The following is a 25,452-nucleotide window of genomic DNA, read 5'->3' on the forward strand; positions in this document are numbered from 1 at the left end:
GGTGTCTGATATGGTACAGTTCTCCAACTGGTCTTATATACCAGGAATGATGTCATCAGTGATGTCAGGGAGTCACCCTCTTCGTTTTGAGGGGCCATAATATGTTATGTAACCCTGAGCATAATTAGAAGTATAAATGAATCCTCATATTAAGGATTTTGCCATATTTGACTAAGTTTTCTGTATGTTTAATTTTGTTTATTACATATAAACTAAATTAAACATACAATTAAGCATAAAACTTGCCGTGGAAAAGCAATGTGCACTCTCCACGTACTTCATAAAGTAATGAATTATCAAATGTTGTAGAAGGAGGCATTGGGTTGCAATGATCCACCTACTGAAAGGACGGTAGATGAAAATGAGCTATAAGCTAACTTTGGTCCAGTACATCAAATGGTAACATGTATGTCTAACACTGTTCATGTTCCCGATAAATAAATTACTGCTACTACATTTTACAAAGCCTCTGTGGCTAAAACACATCTGTGACCAGCAGGCAACAACAGGAAGGAAGTGTAGCCAGGATGAATGGAGGCAGTGTCAGATAACGCCCTTTTATTAATGACATTAACATTACAATACTGTACACACAGGCAAGTACTAAACACATTGTTCCCATGTCTGACAGGAAAATTTTTTAACTTACTAACTCAAAAGTGATTTGGCCTCAAATTGTGTAAAAGCTCGTAATATTACAGTTAATCTTTTTGATAACACAGAATATTATACATGCCGCATTTTCCTTTCTTAAAAAACTCAGATGCTACGAAATGAACAATATTTCTATTGTAGCTATTAAGTCACTGTATGTGTAATAATAAGGAGCAAAGGTGCAGTAATTGGGAGCCCGTATATGAGGGATGCTACCATCTAGAGGACTGACATGGGCACAACATGATCTTATTGGATCAGTTATATCACATATTATAGGTAGACAAATAATTGAATTTGTAAATTGAAGAATTTATTTCTGCCCGCTCACTCTTTCAGCTCTTAAAGGACTAATGAGAATTGTCTGATAATCACACTGTTGCTTGTGGCCCAAATTTATGTATATTTTCACCACATTAAGACAGATATTTTGATCAAGTTATATAAATAATAATATAAATGATCCTCAGAGAAATAGTTAAACAATACCTGTTGGCCAAATAACTCCACAGTATCCTTGTTCTTATCCTCACATATTGTACTTGTGTACTTGTACTTGTATGTTAGAAGTACAGCAAGTACATTTGGCTGTGGGTGCCTGGATCACGCCCGCATCTTAAAGGATAGGTTCACAATTTTTCAAGTCTGTCTTATAACAATATAGTCAGGTACCCATATGAACGTTGGAACAGGTTTTGCTAGCTGTAATCATTCCTTGTGTTCATCCTGGCTGATCTTGCTCTAATGCACCTCTAATGTATGTAATGGAAGAGAAAATGCTCAGGTCTCGCTCTGTGCAAAAATGTATTCAAAGTTTTATATGAAACCTCAGTTGTCTGAATTAGTTAAATCAAATTAGAGTATTTTTTGTATGAAATTCCCTCTTTGTGTTTCCACAGATGTGTTTCCTTGCTGAGCTGCGGTGGATCGATTGAAACAAAAAGAGGTATTTTTCATATTAACGAGGATCACTTACATTGGAACTATATTCAGAGAGATCTCTTCACAGCCACAATAAACAGACCAAACAGTTACAGCAAGCAAAACCTGTTTCAGTGTTCATACATGCAACTTACTATTGTTTTAGAACAAACCTGAAACATTACTGATCTGTCCTTTAAACAGTTCTCATCTACTCCAGAAAAAGTTTGCCAGTTAAGTTTTGGTCAGATGGAGCCTGTGAAGTACGAATGCAGCTTAATATAATCTAAGGAAGGAGACATGACTTTGTTCTGTGCGTCTTCAAAAGATAAGAAATGTTTTTTTGATAAAACTCCTAACCTGTAGGTAAGTTTGGGTAAGGCTGATGATTATAATGGCTAGGCTTTTTTAAAAAAGGTATGGGTTATCGACAAATGGGATAAGCAGTGTTGCTATACCTGATGTTGCTAAAGGATACTGAAAACTCACACAGTCAGTAAAGTCACATGAATTAATGTATTTTCAAGCATTGCAAACAATTGCACAAAGGTCCAGTGTTCATAGGTTAACCAGTGAAACTAGACATGTACCAGATACTGGGGCCTTTAGATAAAAAGCTTCCTGGTCGGAGCGCATTAAGTTTAAACAAAGGAAAGGTACAGTAGTATCAGGACAGGATGGGGTCAGGACGAGTGTTTGTGTTGTTTCAAGAGGTTTGGATTAATTTGCTTCTGAGATTTAAGTCATTACTTCTTCAATTGTCTGGTGGGGTTCATTAGAGAGCCACAGTAGCATTTAGCTGTCATTGATGACCTTTATGTGTTTTGCCCTGAGCTTCTTTCCCTCGCCTTTTGACGTATTTGCAGAGGGAGGTGTTTGTGTATGTGCTAGTCTGTCTGTCTGTCTGTCTGCTCCATACAGTATGTGTGTCTGTGGGTGTATGCATACACACAAACACACACACACACACACACACACACGCACGCACGCACGCACGCACGCACGCACGCACACACACACACACACACACACACACACACACACACACACACACACACACACACATTTTCCATGCATACATGTGAGAGCTAAAGGGAAAAAAGCCAGTAAGCTAGGAAGAAAAACCATTCAGATCACCATTGAACTGAGATGGCACAACATCTGGATTACACTCTAAATATTTCTTAAACTGTTTTGATCAATTTATTTGAATGATATTGGAGTATAAAGGACCTCATACAAACCATCAAGTTATTTTGACCCAAATACTGCGGTCCACAGGATAGATAATTGTACTTTTTTTAAAGCCAAAAATTTGCAGCACCACAGTGAAAAACATCCTATAACTCATCTTTAATATTGTATTTTTTCCTTGTTTGTCGTTTCTAAAGCTTTCAACCACACCTTATGGCCTTCTTCTTCTTGTAGATGGAGTTGCTCAGCTGACATACAGGACTGGGCAAAAGTTTTAGGCACTAAAAGAGGATGGTTTCCAAATTAATGCTATAATTTATCATTTAACTTTGTACAAAGCTCAGTAAACAGAAGAAACTAAATGAAATGATCCATGTGACCTGCTTTGCCTTTAAAACAGCAGCAGCTCTGCTCAGTGCATCTACACACAGTTTTTTTTAAGGCGCATGGCAGGTTGGTTGTTTTTGCATCAGGAAGAAGTTGCCACAGATCTTCATCTTATTTTGGATGTGAGCGTCTCAGTTTCTTTTGTCTCTTCGTGTAATCCTAAACTGACTCCATGATGTTTTGATCAGGTCTCTGTGGGGCCACCATCTGTTGCAGGACTGCTTGCTCTTCTTTTTGCTGAAGATAATTCTTTATGACTCCGACTGAATGTTTGGGGTCATTGTCATGTTGCAGAATAAACTGGGGACTAATCAGATGCCTCCCTGTGTGTTTTGCATTATGGGTAAGAACCTAAACGTGCCCAAAGTTCCTTCAAACGTTTGCACAGTGCTGTAGATATGGTTTAGTTTGTTATCACAAGACCAAAGTATGGAATTTCAGTCACTGCTAACACTGATAACAGCTGCCTATTTCTGTTGTTTTTAAAAACCAAAGTGAAGTATTATTGCAGTTTGTCCTTGATGGACACAGCATGCATACTGCACATAGTTCAAGGTTTTAAAGCTGTGGTATAAGACAACATTTTAAAACACAGACGAAATGGACATGATATCTTGAGTGTGTGAGTGTGTGTGTATATCCAAAACTTATCTAAATTATGCCTTTTATTGAAGCCTTACCCAGAGTGCAACAGTCTCCACTTTGGGTATATAAGTACCCAACCTAATTATTTTTTAGTCCTGGCTTGTTCTTGTGATTGTACCAAGTGCCTTAGGAAGGTGTTAGGCCAATACTGGTCTCCAGAACAGCATCAGCACTCCTTGGAACAGATCCTACATGCAGGCCCTTGAACTCTCTGCGATGGACGAACAGCCTTCTTCCAAAGTTATTCCCTCATTTGGTGTTTTAATTACAGCGATGGTGATTACTGTCTCACATTAGTTTAAACAATCTCTCATTAATTGTTCAGTTATTGAGATCTGGTAGTTAGAGGTTTACCTAATTTTCATAATCATCAGAACATTTAGCAGCAAGCATCTACATTTGTATCTCTACTGTTTCATTTAGACTTTTCTTTATTCTTCACTATTTTGCTTTTTTGTAGTTTACATATTTGTCAGTGTGGATTTTCCTCCACAGTTCATGAAACCAGAGTCACTGGAAGTCAAAACTCACCATTTATTTCATTTAGTTTTTTAACTGTATCTTAATTTCAAATAACTAAAGATGCTACTGGGGTGATCAAGATCCTGCATGGAATAACTTGACTGGGGAGATTTGTTCAACAAGGTTATTATATTTCATTACTTTATTATTATTAATAGTAGTAGTAGTACTTAGTATTGGTGATATACAGTATAAGTTATATTCTTATTATTTGTATTATTTCTGTTAAAATATATATGATGACATTAACAGTTAATGTTGTTGTGTTTGGATATTTTTTAATAACTTATTTGCATGTTTTCAGTGTTATTGATTATTGCCTTTTGGGTGGATAGGTTGATAATCATTTTTGCTTCAAAGAGGGCGCCTCTCCCCTTCTGTACCTCTGTTTCATGACGCTCCGGGCAATCATGTGATCCGACCCTGCTTCATTCCAGATGCGTCAAGTGTCAACAAGGAGGAAACCGGAAATACCGTAATCCTAACTTCAAATTAAGAGCACAACCTGTCTCTCTTTCTAAACTTTCTACAGACAGTTTTTATTAATAAATGTATAAAGTGTTAATCGTGTATGTATAACATTGTAATTGTTTGGAGTAACAGGGGCATTTTCAGGTAAAAAAAATTGCAGTAATTATTTTTATCTGTAACTTTAGCGTCATACTACAATATATTATTCAATATAACTAAATTGTGAGTTACTTTAAAAAAAAATAGGGTAGTCACAAAATGGTATAATCATAGGAGTAGGTTATTTCTGTTATTAAAGCCTCAATCTTGAATTGTATTTATTTAACATGTTTATTGGGTTTTGGGTCAAACGTAACAAAACTCACTCAGGAAAAAGGAAAGTATCAAATTACATTCAAATTGTAACAACTAATTAATAAATAGATTGTTCAATTGGCTGAAATTTAATCAGAAAATATTTTATAACTTTTTTTATAGGAAAAAATGCCAAACTCTCTAGTTTCAGCTTCTGAATTTGTAGGGGTTTTTGTCTTACGTTATCATAAATTAAATATCTTTGGGTTCAGAACTGTTGGCAGGACAAAACACAAAAACATCAAATTAGAGAACATGATTGGAATTGTTTAATATTTTCAGAAGTTTTATAGAAAAAATATTAATTGACCAATTGAGAATATAATTGGAAGATTTATTAAGATTGGTTTCTACCCCTATGTTACATAAAAGATATTACCGGTCAGTCAGTTTTTGCCTGACAGCCACCAAACTTCATGTGCTACCTCAGGTCACATCACCAATCACTCACTGAATGACATTTGACCCCCACCTGCCTTTTTGTCTGGAGGACTGGGAGAGGACTTTGTCTGGAGGTACTATTGTTGCACATTACTTTAGTGTGAGTTCATTTTTGAATTTCTTGGACTGGAAGTACTATTGTTGCACTTCGTGTTCTCCAGTTGAATATATTGCCTAGGATACCAACATAATCAGGGCCAGCCATGTCTGGAGGGGATCTTAAAGTCCCCCTCCCCTCAAAAACATGTTTCTCTTCTTGTTCCTTCAGTTGGATGTTTGAGCTTCATTGTGCAGAATGATGTATGTGCAGAGTTTGATGCTAGGAGCCTGTTTTCACTTTCTTCTGCTGAAAGTCTATACGCACTTAAATCCAATTTTAAGGGGAGGGCCTACAAGCATGATCTTTTTATTATAAATATTTATTTCATCTTTATTTAATCAGGAAAGTCTCACTGAGATTACGATCTCTTTTCCAAGAGAGACCTGAACTGATAACATTCAGAACAGAATCATAGAAACACCAGTTTTGCCAGCATTAGTGCGTACCTGAGGGATGTCTAAGCTTACGTAGTTACTGGATCATGTACTGTAGTTACTTGAGACAAGACACGTGAGGTAACATCAACAGTGGAGATTTATATGTGGATAACATGAGATGTTTTTTTCCTTCTTGACTATAAGGAAGTCCTACCAACCTGGTGATACAGAGAACAATGATGATTATGAAATTCATCATTTGTGACAATGCGTAATGTGCTGTGACTCATGAGGTGAGATTTGTGGCAACTCAACCAGTTTGTAAACTAATCCTGGTCCAATAATAATCTTACACAAGTGTGAAACGTCAAACCTTACAGTGAAATAGGAGACATATTGTGTCAAACAGTTCAACTTCTGAAATAAATAAAATATATTTCCTTTTTCATAGATACTGGAATTTTAGAAAACAAGATAATTGATTTTTGTGTGTGTAAAAAACATATCAGACACATTATTATTACGCACATTGTTATTATTATTATGCACATTTAAAGTAGAAAGTTTAATACACATCTGGGGGGATCTTTATAGAATAAAACAGGCATCTTTTCAGTCATTGTAGCAATAATAATAATAATAATAATAATAATAATAGGCTAACAATAATGATGATACACTAATAATAATAATGATGATGACGATGACGATAGGCTAATAATAATAAAAATAATAAAAATAATAATAATGATGATGATAATAATAACGGTAATACTTTATTTGTATAGCACTTATCAAAACATGGTTACAAAGTGCTTTACAGAGCAATATTAAATATTGCTCATTAAAATAATATCATTAAAAAAACACAATACTATAAATAAATCAAAACATGTAACAAGGTAAAGCCAACATGATCATAAATAAAATCATACAACATGTAGTCTTATGTATGATTGAACGTGTTGAACATGAGGCTTTACTGTGAAAGCAGTAACCGGAAGTGGAGCGTCTCATCCCGGGAAGCTTGACCTCCGTCTCTCCGTTCCCAGGGTTCCGTGAGAGCCGTTTTGCCCCACCCCACCTCTTCAACGCTATCTATCTCAATATACCATTCTCAGAGAAAAAAGGGGGCAAAAATAATTCAGAGTAACACCGCAAAGAAAACGACTCTCGCCTCCCCGACCGGTTTCATCGGAGCAGACGCGGACTGACGGCGGTGAAAAAAAAAAAGCCAAAAAAAAAAAAAAGAACAGAAAAAAAAACACACACACACCAACACGAGTGTGTCGCCGTCGGATCAGTGATTGAAAACACCGCGGTATGTTCATGTATCATGCACATGTAACCATAATCTACCATACGGATTCAAAGGGAATACTAAAAGCTGAGAGACCTGACAGCGGGCTGTACCTGCGCCAAACGGGAAAGTAACGGGGAGGATTTTCCACCAATATCACCTGGATATATTGCGTTATATTCAAGGACATCCAGCTGCCAGAAAAAAAGCCTCCCTTTGCTCAGCCTCGGAGAAGCTTTACCGATGTGAGGAGAAATACAAATTATTACACAGAGAGAGAAAAAAGGACGGAGAAGGGGCCTTTTTTTGGGTCTGGTCAAACCCTCTCTGTTGACGGGGGGAGAGAGAGGATATCATTTTGGCTACAAAATAACCAAAACAGGATATTATTGATAAGGTTGCTCTCATCAACGACAAGAATATATATGTATCAAAAAGAAGAAGAAATAAAAACAGGTTGTATATAATGTGACGGGTTGTTGTGATCTAGAGAAAAAGAAGCTCCGGTTTAGTCTGATGATTCACATGCCGTCATTTTAAGAGGAAATATTTATTTTTTAATTTTTTTTTCTCTTCTTCTCCCACCCGCCCTCTGATGTGCTTTGGTTAGGTGGAGAAAAGGATTGCAAACAACCCCCCCTATAAAAAATAATAACCTTACATATATATATTTAAAGGTAGGGGGAGAGAAAAGAGAGAAGAAGGAGAAGAAGAGGAGGTCGAGGAGGAGAAAAAAATTGGGCTTTGGTTGTGAGTGGAAATGAATTGAATGGCAGTGTGGATATATCTGCCGAAGATGGGCTCCAGAGGAGACATTTGCTAAGAAAATTAACACACAATAAACGTGAATATAGAGCGTTTTGAATTTTTTTTTTTTTTTTTTTTTTAAAGCACCCTTTCTCTTCAAGGAAAATCAAGGACCACATTTCATTCATGTGCATTGCAAGGCTGGAAATTTCACATCCACTGTCATATCAATGTTGATGACTTCATTGCGGATTTACAGTGAAAAAACACAGGAATCAAGCGTCTGAGAGGGCGGCATCGTTGCTCTGCTCCCCCTTTTCTGACTGATCTGTGTTGATGATTTGCCAGTAAATATCCACATCCATCCCTACAAGCCTTGGTGGAGCCCACCGTCTGCTAACTAACTAACTAACAGGTTAACATCTGTTTTAATTCAGCATCTGGCAACATCAATGTCACCCATTTTGAGCCAGGTGTTCCTCTGTTGGGCCAGTCTAGGAATTTAGGATTGATTGATTTCTCTCCTGATCAACACCTTCCCTTCCTCCCTCCCTCCCTGCACCCACACCACCCAACCAACCACCCTGCCTCCCCCCTGAACCTATCACTGGGTTTTTGGGAAGATGGGCTGTCTTGGCAATAGTAAGACCGAAGACCAACGAAATGAGGAGAAGGCACAGAGGGAAGCCAACAAAAAGATAGAGAAGCAGCTCCAAAAAGACAAACAGATATACCGGGCAACTCACCGGCTACTACTATTAGGTAGGTTTTCTGTTATTTTATCATTAATATGTGTGTGTGTGTGTGTATATGTGTGTCCTCGCTGTCCATTTTGTGCTGAATTGTTGCACCCACATAAACAATACATGTATTTTCACTTGTCTAAATACCAAATGTAACAGCTATTGTTTCAGATTGTACCCATGACACACACACACACACACAAAAAAAATGTTTCTTTTACGACAACTTCCTCAGCCGGTATCAACGAAGCATCAACAAATGATGCAATGACATGATGTCACTACACGGCCGGTTTTACAGTGTCTTTCTTGACACAGGACGGTTGGTTGCTGCTCACAGAGCATGATTACAGAACATGTGAGAGACGGTGGACATGACACCCACCATTTGTGTTGAAGGCAGCACACACACTCACATACACACACACACACACACACACACACACAGAGGCCGGCACCACGCAGAGGCTGGGAGGCCACCAACAGGAGATTTGCATGCTTTTTTTCTTTAAATTCACATATATGGACATACAGGACGGCACCCTCTGTATAAATGTGTGATCCTGTATGTTTGTGTGGATCCAGAGGGCCTTCACCTTGAATCGTCTAGGCTTATATTCACGTTTTGGGCTGTTTTTCAAAACCTTTGCATCATCGTGTCCACACCAGCTTCTCTAGAAATGGATATTCTCTCATCATTCTCTTCATGCAACGTTATATATTTAATTTGATGAAGCTATTTGTCACTTAGGCCTCGATGTCATGATACAACCTCAAGGCCCGGACTCTTCATCTGCTAAACCGATTGGAGCACAGAGAGCAAATTAGGATTACTATTTGGATTACTAGTTTCCCCTTGAATGACGGTCCCGTTCCTTCTAATCTGAAATTGATCCAAGATTTGTTCACTTAGCTTCTAAATAGCAGGCCCGAAGCCTGGCTCCAAGTGTTCAGAGGTAGCTGGTGCTACATCTTGGCTTCTTTCATTTTCATTTTGCTTGGATTAATGACACAGATAGGACTTTTTCTCTGTCTTCTTCCCCCTCGTGTAATGTTTCAACTCATTTATCATGTCCCAATCATGGAAAAGGACATTTCCTTGTTCTTATTTGCTGTTCTGACTGGTGTCTCACTTCTGCTGTAAGAAAAGAAGAACAAAAATGACACTGAGCCAATATGCTGCGCCGATCTGGTCCAGCGGTTAGTCCGACTCTTCCTGTCCTCGTCCCTGATGATGAGAGTCCTTCTCCAGCTTCACCTGACCCTCTGATTGGCTGGTTTGAGGTCTCACCATCTTGCTCAGGCCCTCGCCAAATTACTGCACATTTACAAAGGACCTGCAGGATTTTTAAGATATCAAGGTTTACTATAAATATGGATTTGAGATGTTTCTTTTATGTAACGTACAGCACTAAATGGGGAGGAAGCATTTAGGTGTAGCAGAATTCGGGAGTGTTCAAATGATTTATGGAGAAAATCTTTGTCATCATTCTGGTGTCCTCCACCAAGACACCAGAATGCCTAAATGTGTGTCCTCCACAGATCCAGGGTCCAATGTTTTCACCCATAATCCACTGGTTTCAGATGGGTCCTCATCCTGGATATTTAAGTCAGAGTTTTGTATGACTCTGACTACCTCCTGACTGATCTCTCTCTCTCTCTCTCTCTCTCTCTCTCTCTCTCTCTCTCTCTCTCTCTCTCTCTGTCACTCACTCACTCTCTCTCTCTCTCTCTCTCTCTCTCTCTCTCTCTCTCTCTCTCTCTCTCTCTCTCTCTCTCTCTCTCCTTTCTGCTTTCAGGGGCCGGTGAATCCGGGAAAAGCACGATAGTCAAACAGATGCGAATATTGCACGTTAATGGCTTCAACGCAGAGTAAGTTGGTTTCACTCGCTCTTTATTCTGTTTCTCTGTTACTAATCGCACACCTGCAACACCTTTCACATTTACTAAACAAGCACCGACAGACAGTTTGTGGTGCTTTCACTCACAGAATATAGGTGAACATTTAAATGAGACTCAGTAGAATTGGGCAATAGTGAAAGTAGAAGGTACAGAAATGGTGTTTTTGGGGAGAAATATTGGTGCATTTAGAAAATACAAATGATAGAAATGACATTCTATATCACTAGTGGCATGTAGGTAGCAGCGCCATCAAACAACATGGCCGACATTAGAGCCTAAACAATGAGTAGATTAACGCATTAGTCGACCGACACAACATTTATCAACAACTGTTCTGGTAATCGATGACTCGTTTCAAGCATAAATTCCTCAGTTCCAGCTTTCTAATTCATGGTTTTCCTTCTCTTCTTTGTCTTATGTGATAACAAACTAAATATCTTTATTGTTTTTGGATTATTTGTCGGACAGAAGAAGCAATCTGTAGATGTCATCGTGGGTATTAGTAAACTGAACTTTTTGTTGATCAAACAATGAATCGAGAAGCCAATCAGCAGATGGATCGAATAATAAAAAAAAGTCATTATTTGCAGCCCTAAAAGACTTTAGGATAAAACAGAGAGGCTTTTATTTTAATCTTTTAACTGCATTTAAACGCTTACTTTACATGTAAGTTTAGAAATGGGTAATTTTATATATAACATTATAATAATCAAATTGAGCCAATATGGATCCTCATCATTAAAATATCCTTAAAGATAAATGCATTTTAGCTCCCTCTAAAACCAGCCATGATAAAAGTATAGATAAATCACATATTTCTTGTACATTGATAATGAAAAAATAGTTTTATTGTATAATTTATACAAATTATAATCCCTAATATTTTCTCATAGGAGCACCAACGTTTTGAAGCTAATAGAGGAGCTTTTTAGATGCTCTCAGTTGTCTTGTTAATACAACAAAGCAGAATATGATGAGCTTTTTGTTTTGAAATATGTGCTCTTGTGTCCTTAGAAAAATATATAATTTCATTGATCATTTATAGGAAAATTTTGCAGAATATTTCAACATGAGGATCATTTTTGACTGGTTCAAACCTTTTGCCTGGCTAGTAAAAAAAACAATTTTTTTTTTTTTCGTTTCCGGGGAATAGAGACATTATCTCTCGTTGTTGTTATAACAAACTAATATAGACTAATGAAGAAAATGGAGGCCAATGTTTTGGGCATATTTTTGTAATGTTTTGGAGTAAATACCCATAAGTTGCATGACACAAGAAGAATGCTTTATCTGTTCAAGGTTTTCATGGAAACATTGCCCAGGGTGTTTTCAAGCCACCCCGTCTTGTGAATTTCCTAAAACTCAATCCCAAGTTGATGCAATGGAAACAAGTCACATTTTTCTATTCTTAATCATCAGTTTCCTAGAAAGGGGTTTGGGGGCAAGAGCATCATCATGTGCTTATTTTAGGGTCATGTTGAACAGATGCTCCTCACAGACCCAGACACTCTGGTGTAATGACAAATCCACGGTCGGCCGTGACTCCCGTCGCGCTGGGCTCCGGGGTTTGTTGCACTCTTTGGGCCGCAGGGTTTCACCTTGCTGAGTATCCCTTGCAGTGCAGGGCAGTGCAAGGTGCCGGGGGGAGGAGGAGGAGGAGGAGGAGGAGGAGGATGAGGAGGACAGAAGGAGGTGATAGGGAGTGACACAGTTATATAGGAAAGGCATGAAATGAAGGGAGGACATGAGGAGAGAGTGAGAGGGGGGCAGTATGGCTGAGGTGAGAAGAGATCGGTATGGCAGTTCACTTCAAAGTGGGTGGTGTTTTTCTTTTTTTTCTTGTGGAGGTCCCAGTGTGAAGAATGTAGTCTTTCTTCCCTCTGTCGTTCTGCTGTCGCTCCCAGTGAAATAAAGGAGCAGAGAGAGAAGCTTTCTGAAGCAACTCTCACCAAGTTTAACCTCTGTGTTTCCCAGCGTATGAAGAAATAATCAGATTGATCTGATGTTTCCTAAAGTTTTCTTTGGTGATCTTAATGTTTAAAGTGGGATCGTCATTAGTCCACCTGAGTGTAAGATCCTGTCATGGTCAGCACTGATAAACATAATCAACTCCAGATATTTGATCAATCGATTAAATGAGCGACACAAATATAATCTGCAACTAATATAATTGATTATCTTTTTTTTTTTTCAAGCAAAAATGCCAAACATTCCCAAGTTCAGCTTCTCTGTTTAGGAAATTTGATGGGTAAACTAATCAATAATGAAAATAATAAGAAGTTGCAGCCCTATAAACAAGCTTTTAGCATTTTCTTAAAACCAGAGATTTGAGTATGTTGACTAACTAATGTAAAGTCAGGAACATCTTCATTTGCTTCATCTTCATCAAATAGAAAACACGAAGAAGTCAGATTGTTTGGCTGAAAACTTGATGTTGATTAGTTTTATTAAAGATTCATCAGCCGATTATTTTCACAATTAATCGTTATAAAATGTTATATCGTTTTGAAAAAAAGATATTCATACTTTCTCAGAGGCCACGGTGATGTAATCAGTTTGCTAATTTTCTCCAATCAATATTCCTATAGCTAATTTTTCATTTACTGCCACACATGACAATGAGGAACAGCAAATCCAGAGAATATTCAGCCTTTTTGACTGAAAAATGACAGAAGTGATCAGTTGATTATCAAATGAGTTACCTGTTAATCTTCTGTGTTAGTTTACAATGACATAAAGAAAAGAAAAGCAGCAAACGCTCACATAAGAGAACTACAGAATAAATGGAGTCAAAATAGTTGCTGATTAATTTTCCACTGATTCAGACGTCTGGCTGGAAGAGAACAAACAGTTTTTAAATTACCTTTAAAATGTAGGAGTCTCCACATGCTCAATGATCATTCTTTAAAAGTTTCAAGTATTCTTTGAAAGCACCAATACCTCAAATATTTTGTCAGTCAACTGAATGGAGATATGAAGTCAAAAGTGTTGAAATATCTGATTTTGGCAGTATCGCCACAAACAACGTGACAATTACAAAATGTTCACTAACATGAAGATAATTGTTTGAAGAACTATGAAAACCGTTTTGAAAGCTGAAACTGTCCTGTCTCCTATAAGATCCAGTCAAAGTAACTTTTTCACCAAAGTCACTGAATATAGAAACGCATTCATTACTAAATATTTCACCCAGGCTGTTCATTTGAAATCTTGTCGACTCAACAACAATAATACAGGTTTGATTTAAGTGTTCTCCAGACTCTGAGCAGCGTCTGCCGCTGTAATGTTGACAAAATATATACTGCACAGTGTACTCACACACACACACACACACACACACACACACACACACACACACACACACATATATATACTGTAGATACGCAATGCTTACAGTAGTTTCCTGTCAGTCTGACAAAGAATTGAACTCTTACAGTGGAAACTCTGGTGTTCTGAAAGACCCGTGTGACGTTAGAGCACATTACTGCGTACACTGGTATCAGTGACGCTCACAGATAAACTGAACTCTGGTGAAATTCTTTGTCTTTACAACAATAAATGGTGCATATAATCGTATCCGTTAATACTTTGAATCTGGTATAACTCTACTTTGTGCTTATGGTCGGTTGTAGTTAAAAAACGCCTCAAAATGTACAGTAACAGGCTGCGTAGTCCTCCACAACACACCCCCACTCTGCTGTTTTCTCTTTAATAAATGTCATTGCCAAAATTAAGACACGTTCTGCTGTTCTCGTTTGGTATCAGCAAGTACACAAAATTCAGGAGTTGCACTTTGTCAGCAAATTAAAGGTATTTGTGCATCTGGAGCAGCCATAATACTCCTGATGTCTGGTGTAATTTACCTCCAGGCTGACAGAGACGTCCTGGAGAAGTTTGTTACACAGCATATTCCTGCTAAAAGCTGCTGGCACAAGCTGTTAAAAGACTTACTTTTGTATCTGAGATGAAATTTAATGTAATTTTAGCTTGTCCAGCTGTTTTATTCATGTTTGATTTACAGCTGATATCTTTTGCACCTAGTTTAGGAAGTCTTTTCCAGTTCCCCATGGAGCCGTTTTTTGTATAATAATGAAGTTTTTATTAGTGTGTAAGCAAAGTGACAGTCATCAGTGTCCTCCCTGTCTTAATAAATACATTTTTTGTTCTTCACAGGGAGAAAAAACAGAAAATTCACGATATTAAGAACAACATTAAAGAAGCTATAGAGGTAAGACACATTTTGAATGATTCAACCTGAGGTTAAGGACATTTGAACAGTTTGTAGTGATGCTGATAAAGATACATGAATACATTTATAGTACTTCATGTTGGTAGTAAAGAAGAACGTAATCTGTTTGAAAGTGTGTGTTTGTATAATAGTGTCATATCAAAATGAATGAATTGTCTATATAATAAATCAGAGCAAAAAAGTCTTTCTAAATGATTGCCAACAACAATATTCTGGATGCTTTAAAATGAACTTCAGACACACTTTTCCTTCAAAAATGAAAATGTAGCACATTCAAATTATGCAGTGAAGATGTAAAACTCATTTGTACTGTACCTGTCTCAGTGATTGTATTTTATTACAAGTTTTCTTCTTCTGCTCTCTTCATCCAGACGATTGTGTCAGCCATGTCTACACTCACACCTCCGTGCAAGTTAGCCTGCCCAGCAAACCAGTCCCGAATCGATTATGTCCTGAACCAAGTACACCAGAAGGATTTTGAGTTTCCTTCGGTAAGTTGCACCTTATTTCCTTTAGATATATCCACTCGGTTGACTTCTGTGTGGTTGTTTTCACAGCGGCTTGTTTCCTGTTTTCTTTTATGCATTTTATGCTACTGACCACTTTTAATTAAATGTCTTCTGGAGATCCATGAAACGTTTTTTTATTATCGTTACCAAACACAGTTTATAATGAATCAACCAACATCTGAAGCAAATCTTGTGGCTGTAGAGGCAAATGTTTAACGTTGAAATATGTTTAACTTCAAAATTAAGGACTTAAAAGGTCGCAAATCTCATTCACATCCTGTTTGTCAGTACTTATTTCTTGCAAGATACGTAAGTTTTAATAGATATTTTGTAGCTTTTGCTGTAAAATTGATCATAAAAGACATTGTAAGTTATATTAAAAGTCTTACAGTATCAGAAACAGTCTACAGGTGCTGGCTAGGTGTGAGGGTGCCTGGTGTGTTTGTGCTGTGATTCAGGTAATTAGCAGGTGTGTTCCCGCTTGGGAGGCTGTCAATTGAATGAGTTTCTCACCTGAGAGATCCAAACCACCTATTAATACTGATTGTCTGTAATAACCCTAAATGTGTCTTGTGGGACCTGTCCTTCAGAAACACAGAGACTCAGAGGGATTCGCCCCCTGGGCTGCAGTCGGCTCCCGGGGGCCCGTCAGGGAGCCACTGCAGGTCCCGCTGCCGGACCACATAGTAATTTATTTATTTACTAACCTTTTGTGGATGATCTTTTGGTGTTTAAAACTGATGTTATAGATTAGTTGATCTAAAAAAAAAAAAAAAAAAGTTGTTAATCCTAATAGCATCTGATGATAATCCTGTAAAGCTGCAGAGACTAGAGGCTGTAATCTGGAGCTGCTGAATCTGTTTCATTAGATTAATTTGTGGCTTGTGTTGATTCACTTAAAGGTGTAATGTATGCGACTCTGTACTGGTAGGATTGTTCAGTGAGTTGAGAATGGACAGGAAATTGTCACTGAGGACGCTCCTGCATGAACACATGAAGCTGTGCAACACTTTAGATGAAAGCGATGATACAGTTCAATTAATGAGCCCTTTAGTCAGTGGTCTAAAATGGTAATGAGACCATAAGCAAGTCCTGTTTCAGTGAAAACTGACCACTGTTGAACTCTCCTAATTGGATGAGACTAGAACTACAACTAACGATTACTTTCCTTATTAGTTAACCAGAAGATTGATTAGTTGTTTGGTTTATAAAATGTCAGAAAACATTCCACAACCAGAAGATATTCAGTTTACTATCACAAAAATATTCACATTTCAAAAGCTATAACCAGAGAATTTATACATTTTTTTCTTAAAAAATGAATGACAACGACAAACCAATTATCAAAATAGTCCATTAATTTCCTTGGACTGATCATTGCAGCTCTGGACAAGAATATGTAATGCCTCCCATAAAGTTATTTTTCTAAATTAGGTCATGCTTTTGGTTTACTGCTCAGTCACGTTGATTTATTTAGAATATTCTAGTCAAGATTAAAACATTTTCTCAGATATTCTGTGTGATTTATTGTGAAAGTTGAATAAGATTATACACAGTAAATCTAGAAATGTCCATTTTTGATGTTAACGGTCTAAAAGACGTCTGTTTTCAGATTATTATGAACAAATGTAAAGACTGACATGTAGTTTTTAAGCTTTAACAGAATACAGATGTGATATTGTCAAACGTTATTCAGTCAGAAAATAAATGAAGAACTTTTGTTAAATAGCTATTCAGTTCTTTTCCAATAAGGGAACAGCTTGGTAGAGGAAGAAGAACTTTTTTCTGGATCAGTAACTTCTCTGTTTAAACTGCTCATTTTTAGAGTGTAGTGTTTTTTTCTCGTAGCGGCTGAGTTTCCAGTGAAGTGCGTGTGTATTTGTGTGTAAGCAAAAGGTAGTCTCCTGATATTGTCTCTGCAACGTCATGGCAAATTTATTATGCGGGCCTATCTCAAGCTGACCCTTCCCTCAGGCTGTCAGTCACTAGACTTCCACTGAAGACCTGCAGGGTCTCGACGGAGGCGAAGGCCAGCCCCCATGCTCTGATCTGACACCAAGTTTCCTTTTTTTTTAATATGGAGTGTGGAGGTTTGGAGCACATTAAATGTGTTGTTGGGGTTATTGGAACAATGTTAGCACAACCTTTAATGAAGCATCAGTTCCAAGTAGTAAAAAAAAAAGTTTGGCTTAGTTTGAACCAAATTGAAGTGAATGGGTGTTTGTTCGGGAAGAGAATAGAAGTAGAAAAACTTTCTGATAGGCTCAACCTCTCCTCTGACTCCTCCACCGCCTCCTCCTACTCCTCCTCAGCCTGCTGCCCCCCCCCCCCCCCCCCCTCGCCTGGCCTGAGGGCCTACTGGAAACCAGTTGGACTGGTTGACTCTGCCTTTAGCAGGAAAAGAGAGAGAGAGAGAATAAGCACAAGGCAACAAGGCCTGGGCTGAATCTGTGTAGCCTTTGAGCTTCGTTTCTCATCAACGATCCTCATAGTTATAATTTACCAAAAAAAAACAGATTTCTCTTAAAATGATTGGTCAAAGAAAATGTTAATATAATGAACCACACCTGTGAGCAAGATAAAAAAAATGTGACTGGGAGTATTTGCTCAGGCTCTTTTCTTCCTTGCAGAATGATAACTGCCGTGCCCACCTGTCCTCAGCTTGCTGGCTCCCAGCATAGTACAGAACAGCAACGGCTCACTTTCAAATCACAAATGAAGATTTCTATTTGGGGTTTAAAGGGATTTTACTGATATAACATAATATGCCAAAGTTGATTTTAATTCAAAATTAGGAATAAAACCTGCTTTAAATGCTTGGAAGTATTCTCAGACTATCAGATTTTTCTTTCTTGATCAGTCATCTGAATTTTACACATAGCTATGAAAACACAGAAATGTTTTCTTAAATTGAAAAGTTTACAAAGAAAAAAAGAGCTGGAAAGCCTGACTTTGACCCTGTTGACCTCTGTTCTTGAATCTTCACTAAGAACTATATGTCTGATTATAATTGCTGTGAGGTGAATCTGGTAAAATCATAAGAGAGTCTATGTTTACACCCTGGTGTTTGAGATTTAAAGCCATTCACTTATTCTGTGAACATCTCATTATTCTTGATAATTAGTTACATTTTTGAACTTTTAAAGCTGAATGCTGAGTATTTATCTGTTTTCTCTTTTACACATTTGCAGCTCATTTTGACTTGTTCACTTTGACAGTCGACTTCTGAATTGTGTTTCTGATTAAAAATAACTAGAGCTGCAAATAACTATTTTCATTATTGTTTAAACTGATTTATTTGATACATCATTTAGTTTAGAAAATGTCCGAAAAGGTGACAAAGCTAACTCCAAGAATGTTTTGTTTTTACCGATCAACAAAATAAATGGAATTTAAAGTTACATAAGAAAGAAAAGTGGCAAATTGTCACATTTGAGAAGCTGAAACTACCATATTCAGCAAACTTGATAAATTACATAAACATTAATGAATGATCCAAAAGGCTGTTGATTCATCTTCTGTTGAGCTATTACTCAACTAATTGTTTAAAAAAATTCTAATCTTTTTTTGCTCATAAATAATAAATAAATAAATAATCAACTTGCATGTCTTTAACTTGCATACCAGCTTATATTACTCACTTTTTACTGCCACCAGATTAAAGAAAAGTAAAACCCAGTCTGTAAACCAAACTTTTACCCCTCCAGTTTATCTCCCTTGTTGTGCCTTCTGTATAATTTTCAGGCAGTTACTGCAAAGAAATGACAAATTAAGGTATTTTACGGTGTTGGTGATCATCTTCTTTATTTCTGTTTGACAACATTGTTTCGTGCTAAGAGAAAAAAAAAACTGACAAACTCTGCTAGTTTAATCTCAGTCATCCTGTTCAGTTTCCCAAACTTGTGTATATCTGTCAGTCTTAACTCTCCCAGCGGAAGTTTTTAAGAGCATCCAGCGTAACCCTGTTGCTCATAAAGGCTTATTTGTGCCTGACCATAGTGTGTGTGACCAGCTGAAGATCATAGAGAAGAGATAGGCCCCTACACAGTGACAGCCAAGCCTTGTGTCAGTACAAAGCTCTCCATTTCTTCATGAACTCAGTGAACTTTTCTGTTTCCTGCCTCTGCCAGAGCCCGCTCATCTGCTGCTCCTCTCCAAATCGGCCTTAAACTTCCAAACTAAGCAAGGGAGTATCGCTGCTGCCTCCCCCCATCTGTCCTAACACATTTTCACCCATCCAGACCCAGGCGAGGGTCAACCAAACATACCACTATACCAACATTCACATTTAACATTATTTTTCTTCTTTTCTCTGGGAAAAAGAGAGAAAAAAAAGAAGATAAATTAGAAGAATTAAACTTTTTAAGATGCCATGTTTGGACTGATTGGATTACTCTTATGCTCACATGTACATCTCTCCTGCAGCTCTTCTTTTGTGATGTCACATTGTTATTTCGGGGCTCCTCAGCCCTAAAACAAGCACCCGACTTGCAGTTATTTCTAGGTGTGGTATGTTGTTGATCCAGACCCCTCTTTCTCTTTCCAGGAGTTTTATGACCATACAAAGATCCTCTGGCAGGACGAGGGTGTGCGGTCCTGCTGGGAAAGGTCCAACGAATATCAGCTCATCGACTGCGCGCAGTAGTAAGTCTCGTCTTTTCACCTCTATACATACACTCGCACACATATATATAACAAGTGTAGGCAGACTCACAAAGACCTGCTTCCATTTTCTTCCTTTGCTCTTCTTTAGTTCACACATACACTCTCACAAGAAACGGCTCAGCCTGCACACTGTGGGGAGCTCGGGGTTTTTCACTGTGTGGTTTATGTGAGCGTAAGGTGTCGAGGCTGCTGAGGTGAACCTTACGCCAACGACGAGTTTGTTTTGAGAGTAGGTTGATAAGAGCATGACTGGAATTCATCAGAACCTGCTTCAAGTGTGGTTTGAAATTTAGTTAAATAGTAGAATGAGGAATACAACTTTTTTAAAAGGAGATGGTTAAAAATATTCAGGTTTTTTGTTATTTTCAGTAAATCCAATGAAGAGATGAAAACCTTTCAGCCATCTTTACCTTTTCTTTACTTTTACATCTTTAAATATGATGATATGAATAAAAATATGAATATAGTTAATTTAAATAAAGCTCAATACATTTCCTAAAACAGCCTGGGCGCTGTTGTTACTCAAACAGGAATAAAAGTGCATTTGGTCTGGACTATTTTCAGCTGCGGATTTGGTGCGTAAGGAGTATTTACAGCAATAGGATGGTGTATGTGGGGCTGACTGAGAATAAACTACTTCGCCCATGTTCATGTTCACATTGCACTCTGGTCCAGACTGAAATATGTCAACAGCTCTTTGATGCATGGCCATCAGACAGTCATGGTGCTCAAGGGATAAATCCCTCTGACTTCAGGGATCTTCTCACTTTTCCTCTCATGCCATCAAAATCCACAAAGTTCAAACTTTCAGTTTTGTGCTGATAAGCTAATCATAGCATGCTAACACGCTGAAATAAGATGGAGAACATGGTGAACATTATACCTGTTGAACTTCAGCATGTTAGCATTGTTATTGTTAGCATGCTGACGTAGCATTTAGCTGAAAACACACACTAAATCTAGTAGGATCAGTTCTAGTAGGATCAGTTTATCACCAGTTCTTGACTTGACGTTATAAAAATAAAGATAATCAGCAGACTTGTCCTGTAAGATGTCCTGCTGGTTTGCAGGTTGATATTTAAAGTAGTTGCAGGAGTACACTTTTATGTGTCTGCAAATAAGTGAACATTTTCTGTCAGGTAGCTGCAGTCATGCTAAACAACCGTGTGTGTGTGTGTGTGTGTGTGTGTGTGTGTGTGTGTGTGTGTGTGTGTGTGTGTGTGTGTGTGTGTGTGTGTGTGTGTGTGTGTGTGTGTGTGTGTGTGTGTGTGTGTGTGTGTGTGTGTGCCAGTGATTGAGATTGCGTCCTAGCCCTGCTGACTCTTAACAGTATTCATCTTTGGTGTTATTTGTCACAAACGTTGAGACACTTCAGCTTCCACAACCTCCTCCTGCTTGGCTCGTTCTTTCTTTCTTTCTGTCTCTCTCTTTCTTTTTTACGTTTTTTTTTTCTTCTTCTTATCCGCCGTTTGATCTCGGTCAGGCCTGCCCCTGTTATAAGGCATGCAGTGGTCACATGAAGCTTGAGCTGTTGGACGGCGGAGGTAGTCGTGTTTTTTGGATACATTACTTAATGTGTGTGTGTGTCACCAACTCTGCATGCACGGGCACAGGTGTTTGCCCGCTTTTGTGTGTTACTGTACTTTTTTTTTGGGGTGAGATTGTGGTGAATGTGAAAAATCTTCCTTTTGGGAAATATGATTGTGGACCGACTGAGATGCAAGCTCACGGAGAGACAGAAGGATTGAAAAAGAGAAAGGATTGAAGAGACAGATTAAAATAGAGGAAGAGAGGGCTTCCCTGCATTGCGGGACCTCTCCTCTCCTCTCCTCTCCTCTCCTCTGCTCTCCTCTCCTCTGCTCTCCTCCTCTCTTCTCTCTCCTCTCCTCACTCCCACACCCAGCAGCCCCAGTGTTATGGATCAGATGCTGGGCTGGGTGGCCAGACCGGAAGTGCTCCCCTCCCCCCTCTGTGTGCTTATGTAAACGGAGAAGCAGAGAAAGAGAGAGGAGAGAGCTATTTTTAACCCAGGCAGGCTGCAGAAGGAGAAAGAATGAGCGAGTGTGTTTAGAGAAAGTGAGAAAGAGAGAGAGACAACTTCAGCATTATTGATGAAGGTTGTTAGCATTAAATGAAAATGTCAACCTTGGATCAGTAGGCAAAAGTGAGGACACCCCATACACCCCCCCTCCCCCTCCTGCCTCCCCCCCTGCCTCTTTCTCTCAGGTAAATGATATCATCTGATTCATGTCCTGATGATAAAAATAAAAAAGGGAAGAAGAAGTTCACAGGGCGGTGATGCTTTGTTGTTTCTGTCTGACAAGAAGGAAGTCACTGAAGCTTCCCCGACTGGCTTTCTGCTCCGTCATGCTGCTCCGCAACGTGTTTTTATTTTTTTTTATTGTTTGTTGTTTTTGTTTTTAAGTAACACTTCCTGATGCCTTTCGTCACACGCTTTGTTTGCGAGGATGTTGTCGTCCTTGATAACGTGGACGTCGTGTTCGAAGGGTTATTTTTGATCCATACGGAGATCACTGAGTTGTAAACTTGGTCCTGAAATATTCGGCTGCTCTTCTCTTTTTGATTGTGAATCACTTCTGAGACTCTGAGAAGAAAGTTTAACAAGAGTCAGTCTAAAAATTAAAATATTTACACATGTAAATCAAAGCCTTGGTCATTTTAATTACAATCATTCTTCATTGTGCGATTAAATTAAGAACAGAATAACTATTTTCAAGACAAGATACTGTAAACACATATTTAGGATAACAGAGATTTATAAAAGTGTATTTTAACATTATGTTACTGTTGGTTTTTGCATATTTAACATTGAGACATTCATGGCGTTTGTACTGCTTTTGATTGAAATAAACAAATCTGGGCTGGTTGTCAAATATTTTTCATTGTTTAACAGCAGAAACCAGCTCAGTAATTATATTAGTTATATTAATGTTTATTATCTATTCAGCTGTCCATTCATTACATTATCTTTTATAATAAACTGAGAAACAATCAATTAATTAATTAGTCAAGTTGTAAGAAGATTAAGTAACAGGGTGGCAAATTAGCTTCAGGTAGCTGCTCTATAAACAAACATCTGTAGCATTGCTCCTCCCTGTGTAACCATGGTGATATGTATCGTTCTAAACAAATACATTCATACTTCAAACTTTCTACCCACGCTGAATGTTTTTAGGCTCTGGAGAGTTAGAAATGTAAAGACCTAACCAATTGTTAAAAGGCACTTTTTGCTCATTTTTGGCATATTTTCAGATTGACAGATTGACAATGAAAATAACTTTTTTTTATATTTTTATTTGGGGAATCGAGCTGTAGTGGCCTAATTTTCAGGCCTTGCACCAAGTTTTTATTCAGGGCTTCAAACCAACGTAATCAGAATGAATTAACAGGTTGATATTTGTGTTGAATATTTTTGATAAAAGCAGATGTTTGGATGTTTGGAGACTCACAGGAGGAGGAGTTTCCTGGCCGAGTGTTACCACCGCGTTTATTATCCGTTGATTCTTTGAATTTTTGTCCCAGAGATAATGTGTCGTCATGTGCCCGAGTCCCTTTGATTTACTTATCTGGCATCCTCGCTGCGCCTCCTCCTCCTTCCTCTCCTCTGTTTCTCTCTCTCTCTCTGTCTGTGATGTGTAGTGGTGTTTCTGCAGGGACAGAAAATGGCTGGGATTGAGTCTCTGACTCATCGCGAGGAGGGGAGGGGAGAGAGAGAGAGAGAGAGAGAGAGAGAGAGAGAGAGAGAGAGAGAGAGAGAGAGAGAGAGAGAGAGAGAGAGAGAGAGAGAGAGAGAGAGAGAGAGAGAGAGAGAGAGAGAGAGAGAGAGAGAGAGAGAGAGAGAGAGAGAGAGAGAGAGAGAGAGAGAGAGAGAGAGAGAGAGAGAGAGAGAGAGAGAGAGAGACAGAGAGAGAGGCTAAAAGACAAAGTGATTGAGAGAGGAGAGGGAAAGGGGTGCAGGATCAATACTCAGTGTTATTATTGTGAATATCCTGTATGTGTGTTTTGAGAGAAGTGTGCAGATGTGTGCGAGCTGCAGATGTTAAACGTGGTCACGCTGCCGTGTAGCATGAGTCAGGTACATCTGAGCTCGTTACCCGTCGTCTTTGGGAAACTGTAATCTGATTGTATTGTGATTTAGTGAATGCTGTGTGTGTGTGTTCAGTGATGTGCCGCTGCCCAATGTTCAGCTGCTGTTTAACAGGCCAGTGTTCCCTTCCCTGGGTTTACACTCTTTCTTTCTTTCTTTCCTGTTTTTACTTTTCTTTTCTGTTGCCTTTTTTTCCTTTCTTGTTTTATTTTTATTTTTTTCTCTAAATGGAAGAAATACGCACATGCTTGATTGAGTTTAATAGTCATTTTTACATTTAAATCCTTTATTTCTTTCCAGTTTTTATTTATTTGGTCTGTCTTCCTTTCTTTCTCTCTTTCTTTATTTCTTTCCTGTTTCTTTCTTTCATTCTATTCTTTTGTCTTGTTTTACATTTTTTCTCTTAATGGCAGAAAAAGACACATGCTTGATGTAGTTTGATAGTCATTTTTAATTTAAATCCTTTCTTTCTTTGGTCCGTCTGTCTTTCTTTCTTTCTTTTTCTATCTGTTCCTCATTCTTTTTATCTTTTTTTACTTTTCTTTTCAAATTTTCTGTTTTTAATTATTACATTCTTCTTGTCTCTTTTTGTCTCTATCATTAAGATTTTTTCTTGTCCGACTTTTGTCTTCAGTCTTTTAGAGAATTTTTAAATTCTTCTTAAATTACTCTTTCTTTATTTGTTTCTATTCTTTTGCTATCTTTCTATTTCTTTGTCTTTTTGTCATTCTTTTTCATTTATTTTCTCGTTTTTTTTATTCTTTCATTAATTGTTAAACTCTTCATTTATTCAGTAAATTTTTTTGTACCTTTTCTTTTTGTCCTGTTCTGGTGTTGTTTCTGAACTTCTTTAGTTTGTTCTTTGTTCCTTTTTCTTTCTTTCCTTTCATGCAGTTCTTCCTCCTCTCTCTTTCTAACCCACTCCATTCCCTGCATTTCTCTCTGTTATCTCTTTGTGTCCCGCTCTGTCCCCCCCCCCCCCTCCTCTCTCTTCTTTCGCTCGTCTTTTCTTTCTATCTGTCGTGCTTTCTCTCTTCCTTTCTCTCTCTCTGTCTCTCTCTCTCCTGGTCTGTCTCTCCCTCTTTCTGGCCCCACTCCAGTCGCACAAGATTTGGAGCCGATTGTCTATTTATAGCGCCTGTGGTTCTGTCGCCATGACAACC

At 38.1% G+C, this 25,452-nt stretch overlaps 1 protein-coding gene across 1 annotated transcript in view; it reads left to right on the forward strand.

Annotated features, from left to right (window-relative positions):
- The first annotated feature begins 8,444 nt into the window (after positions 1–8,444).
- Positions 8,445–25,452, forward strand: part of LOC133978142 (guanine nucleotide-binding protein G(s) subunit alpha-like) — a 28,081-nt gene continuing 11,073 nt past the window's right edge. The window contains exons 1-5 of the mRNA XM_062416501.1: positions 8,445–8,875; positions 10,656–10,728; positions 14,932–14,986; positions 15,379–15,498; positions 20,063–20,160. Of these exons, the coding sequence (XP_062272485.1) occupies positions 8,737–8,875; positions 10,656–10,728; positions 14,932–14,986; positions 15,379–15,498; positions 20,063–20,160 (485 nt within the window). The 5' untranslated portion in view covers positions 8,445–8,736. The remainder of the gene's footprint in view (positions 8,876–10,655; positions 10,729–14,931; positions 14,987–15,378; positions 15,499–20,062; positions 20,161–25,452) is intronic.

Source organism: Scomber scombrus, chromosome 3 (assembly GCF_963691925.1).
Source record: "Scomber scombrus chromosome 3, fScoSco1.1, whole genome shotgun sequence".
NCBI lineage: Eukaryota > Metazoa > Chordata > Actinopteri > Scombriformes > Scombridae > Scomber > Scomber scombrus.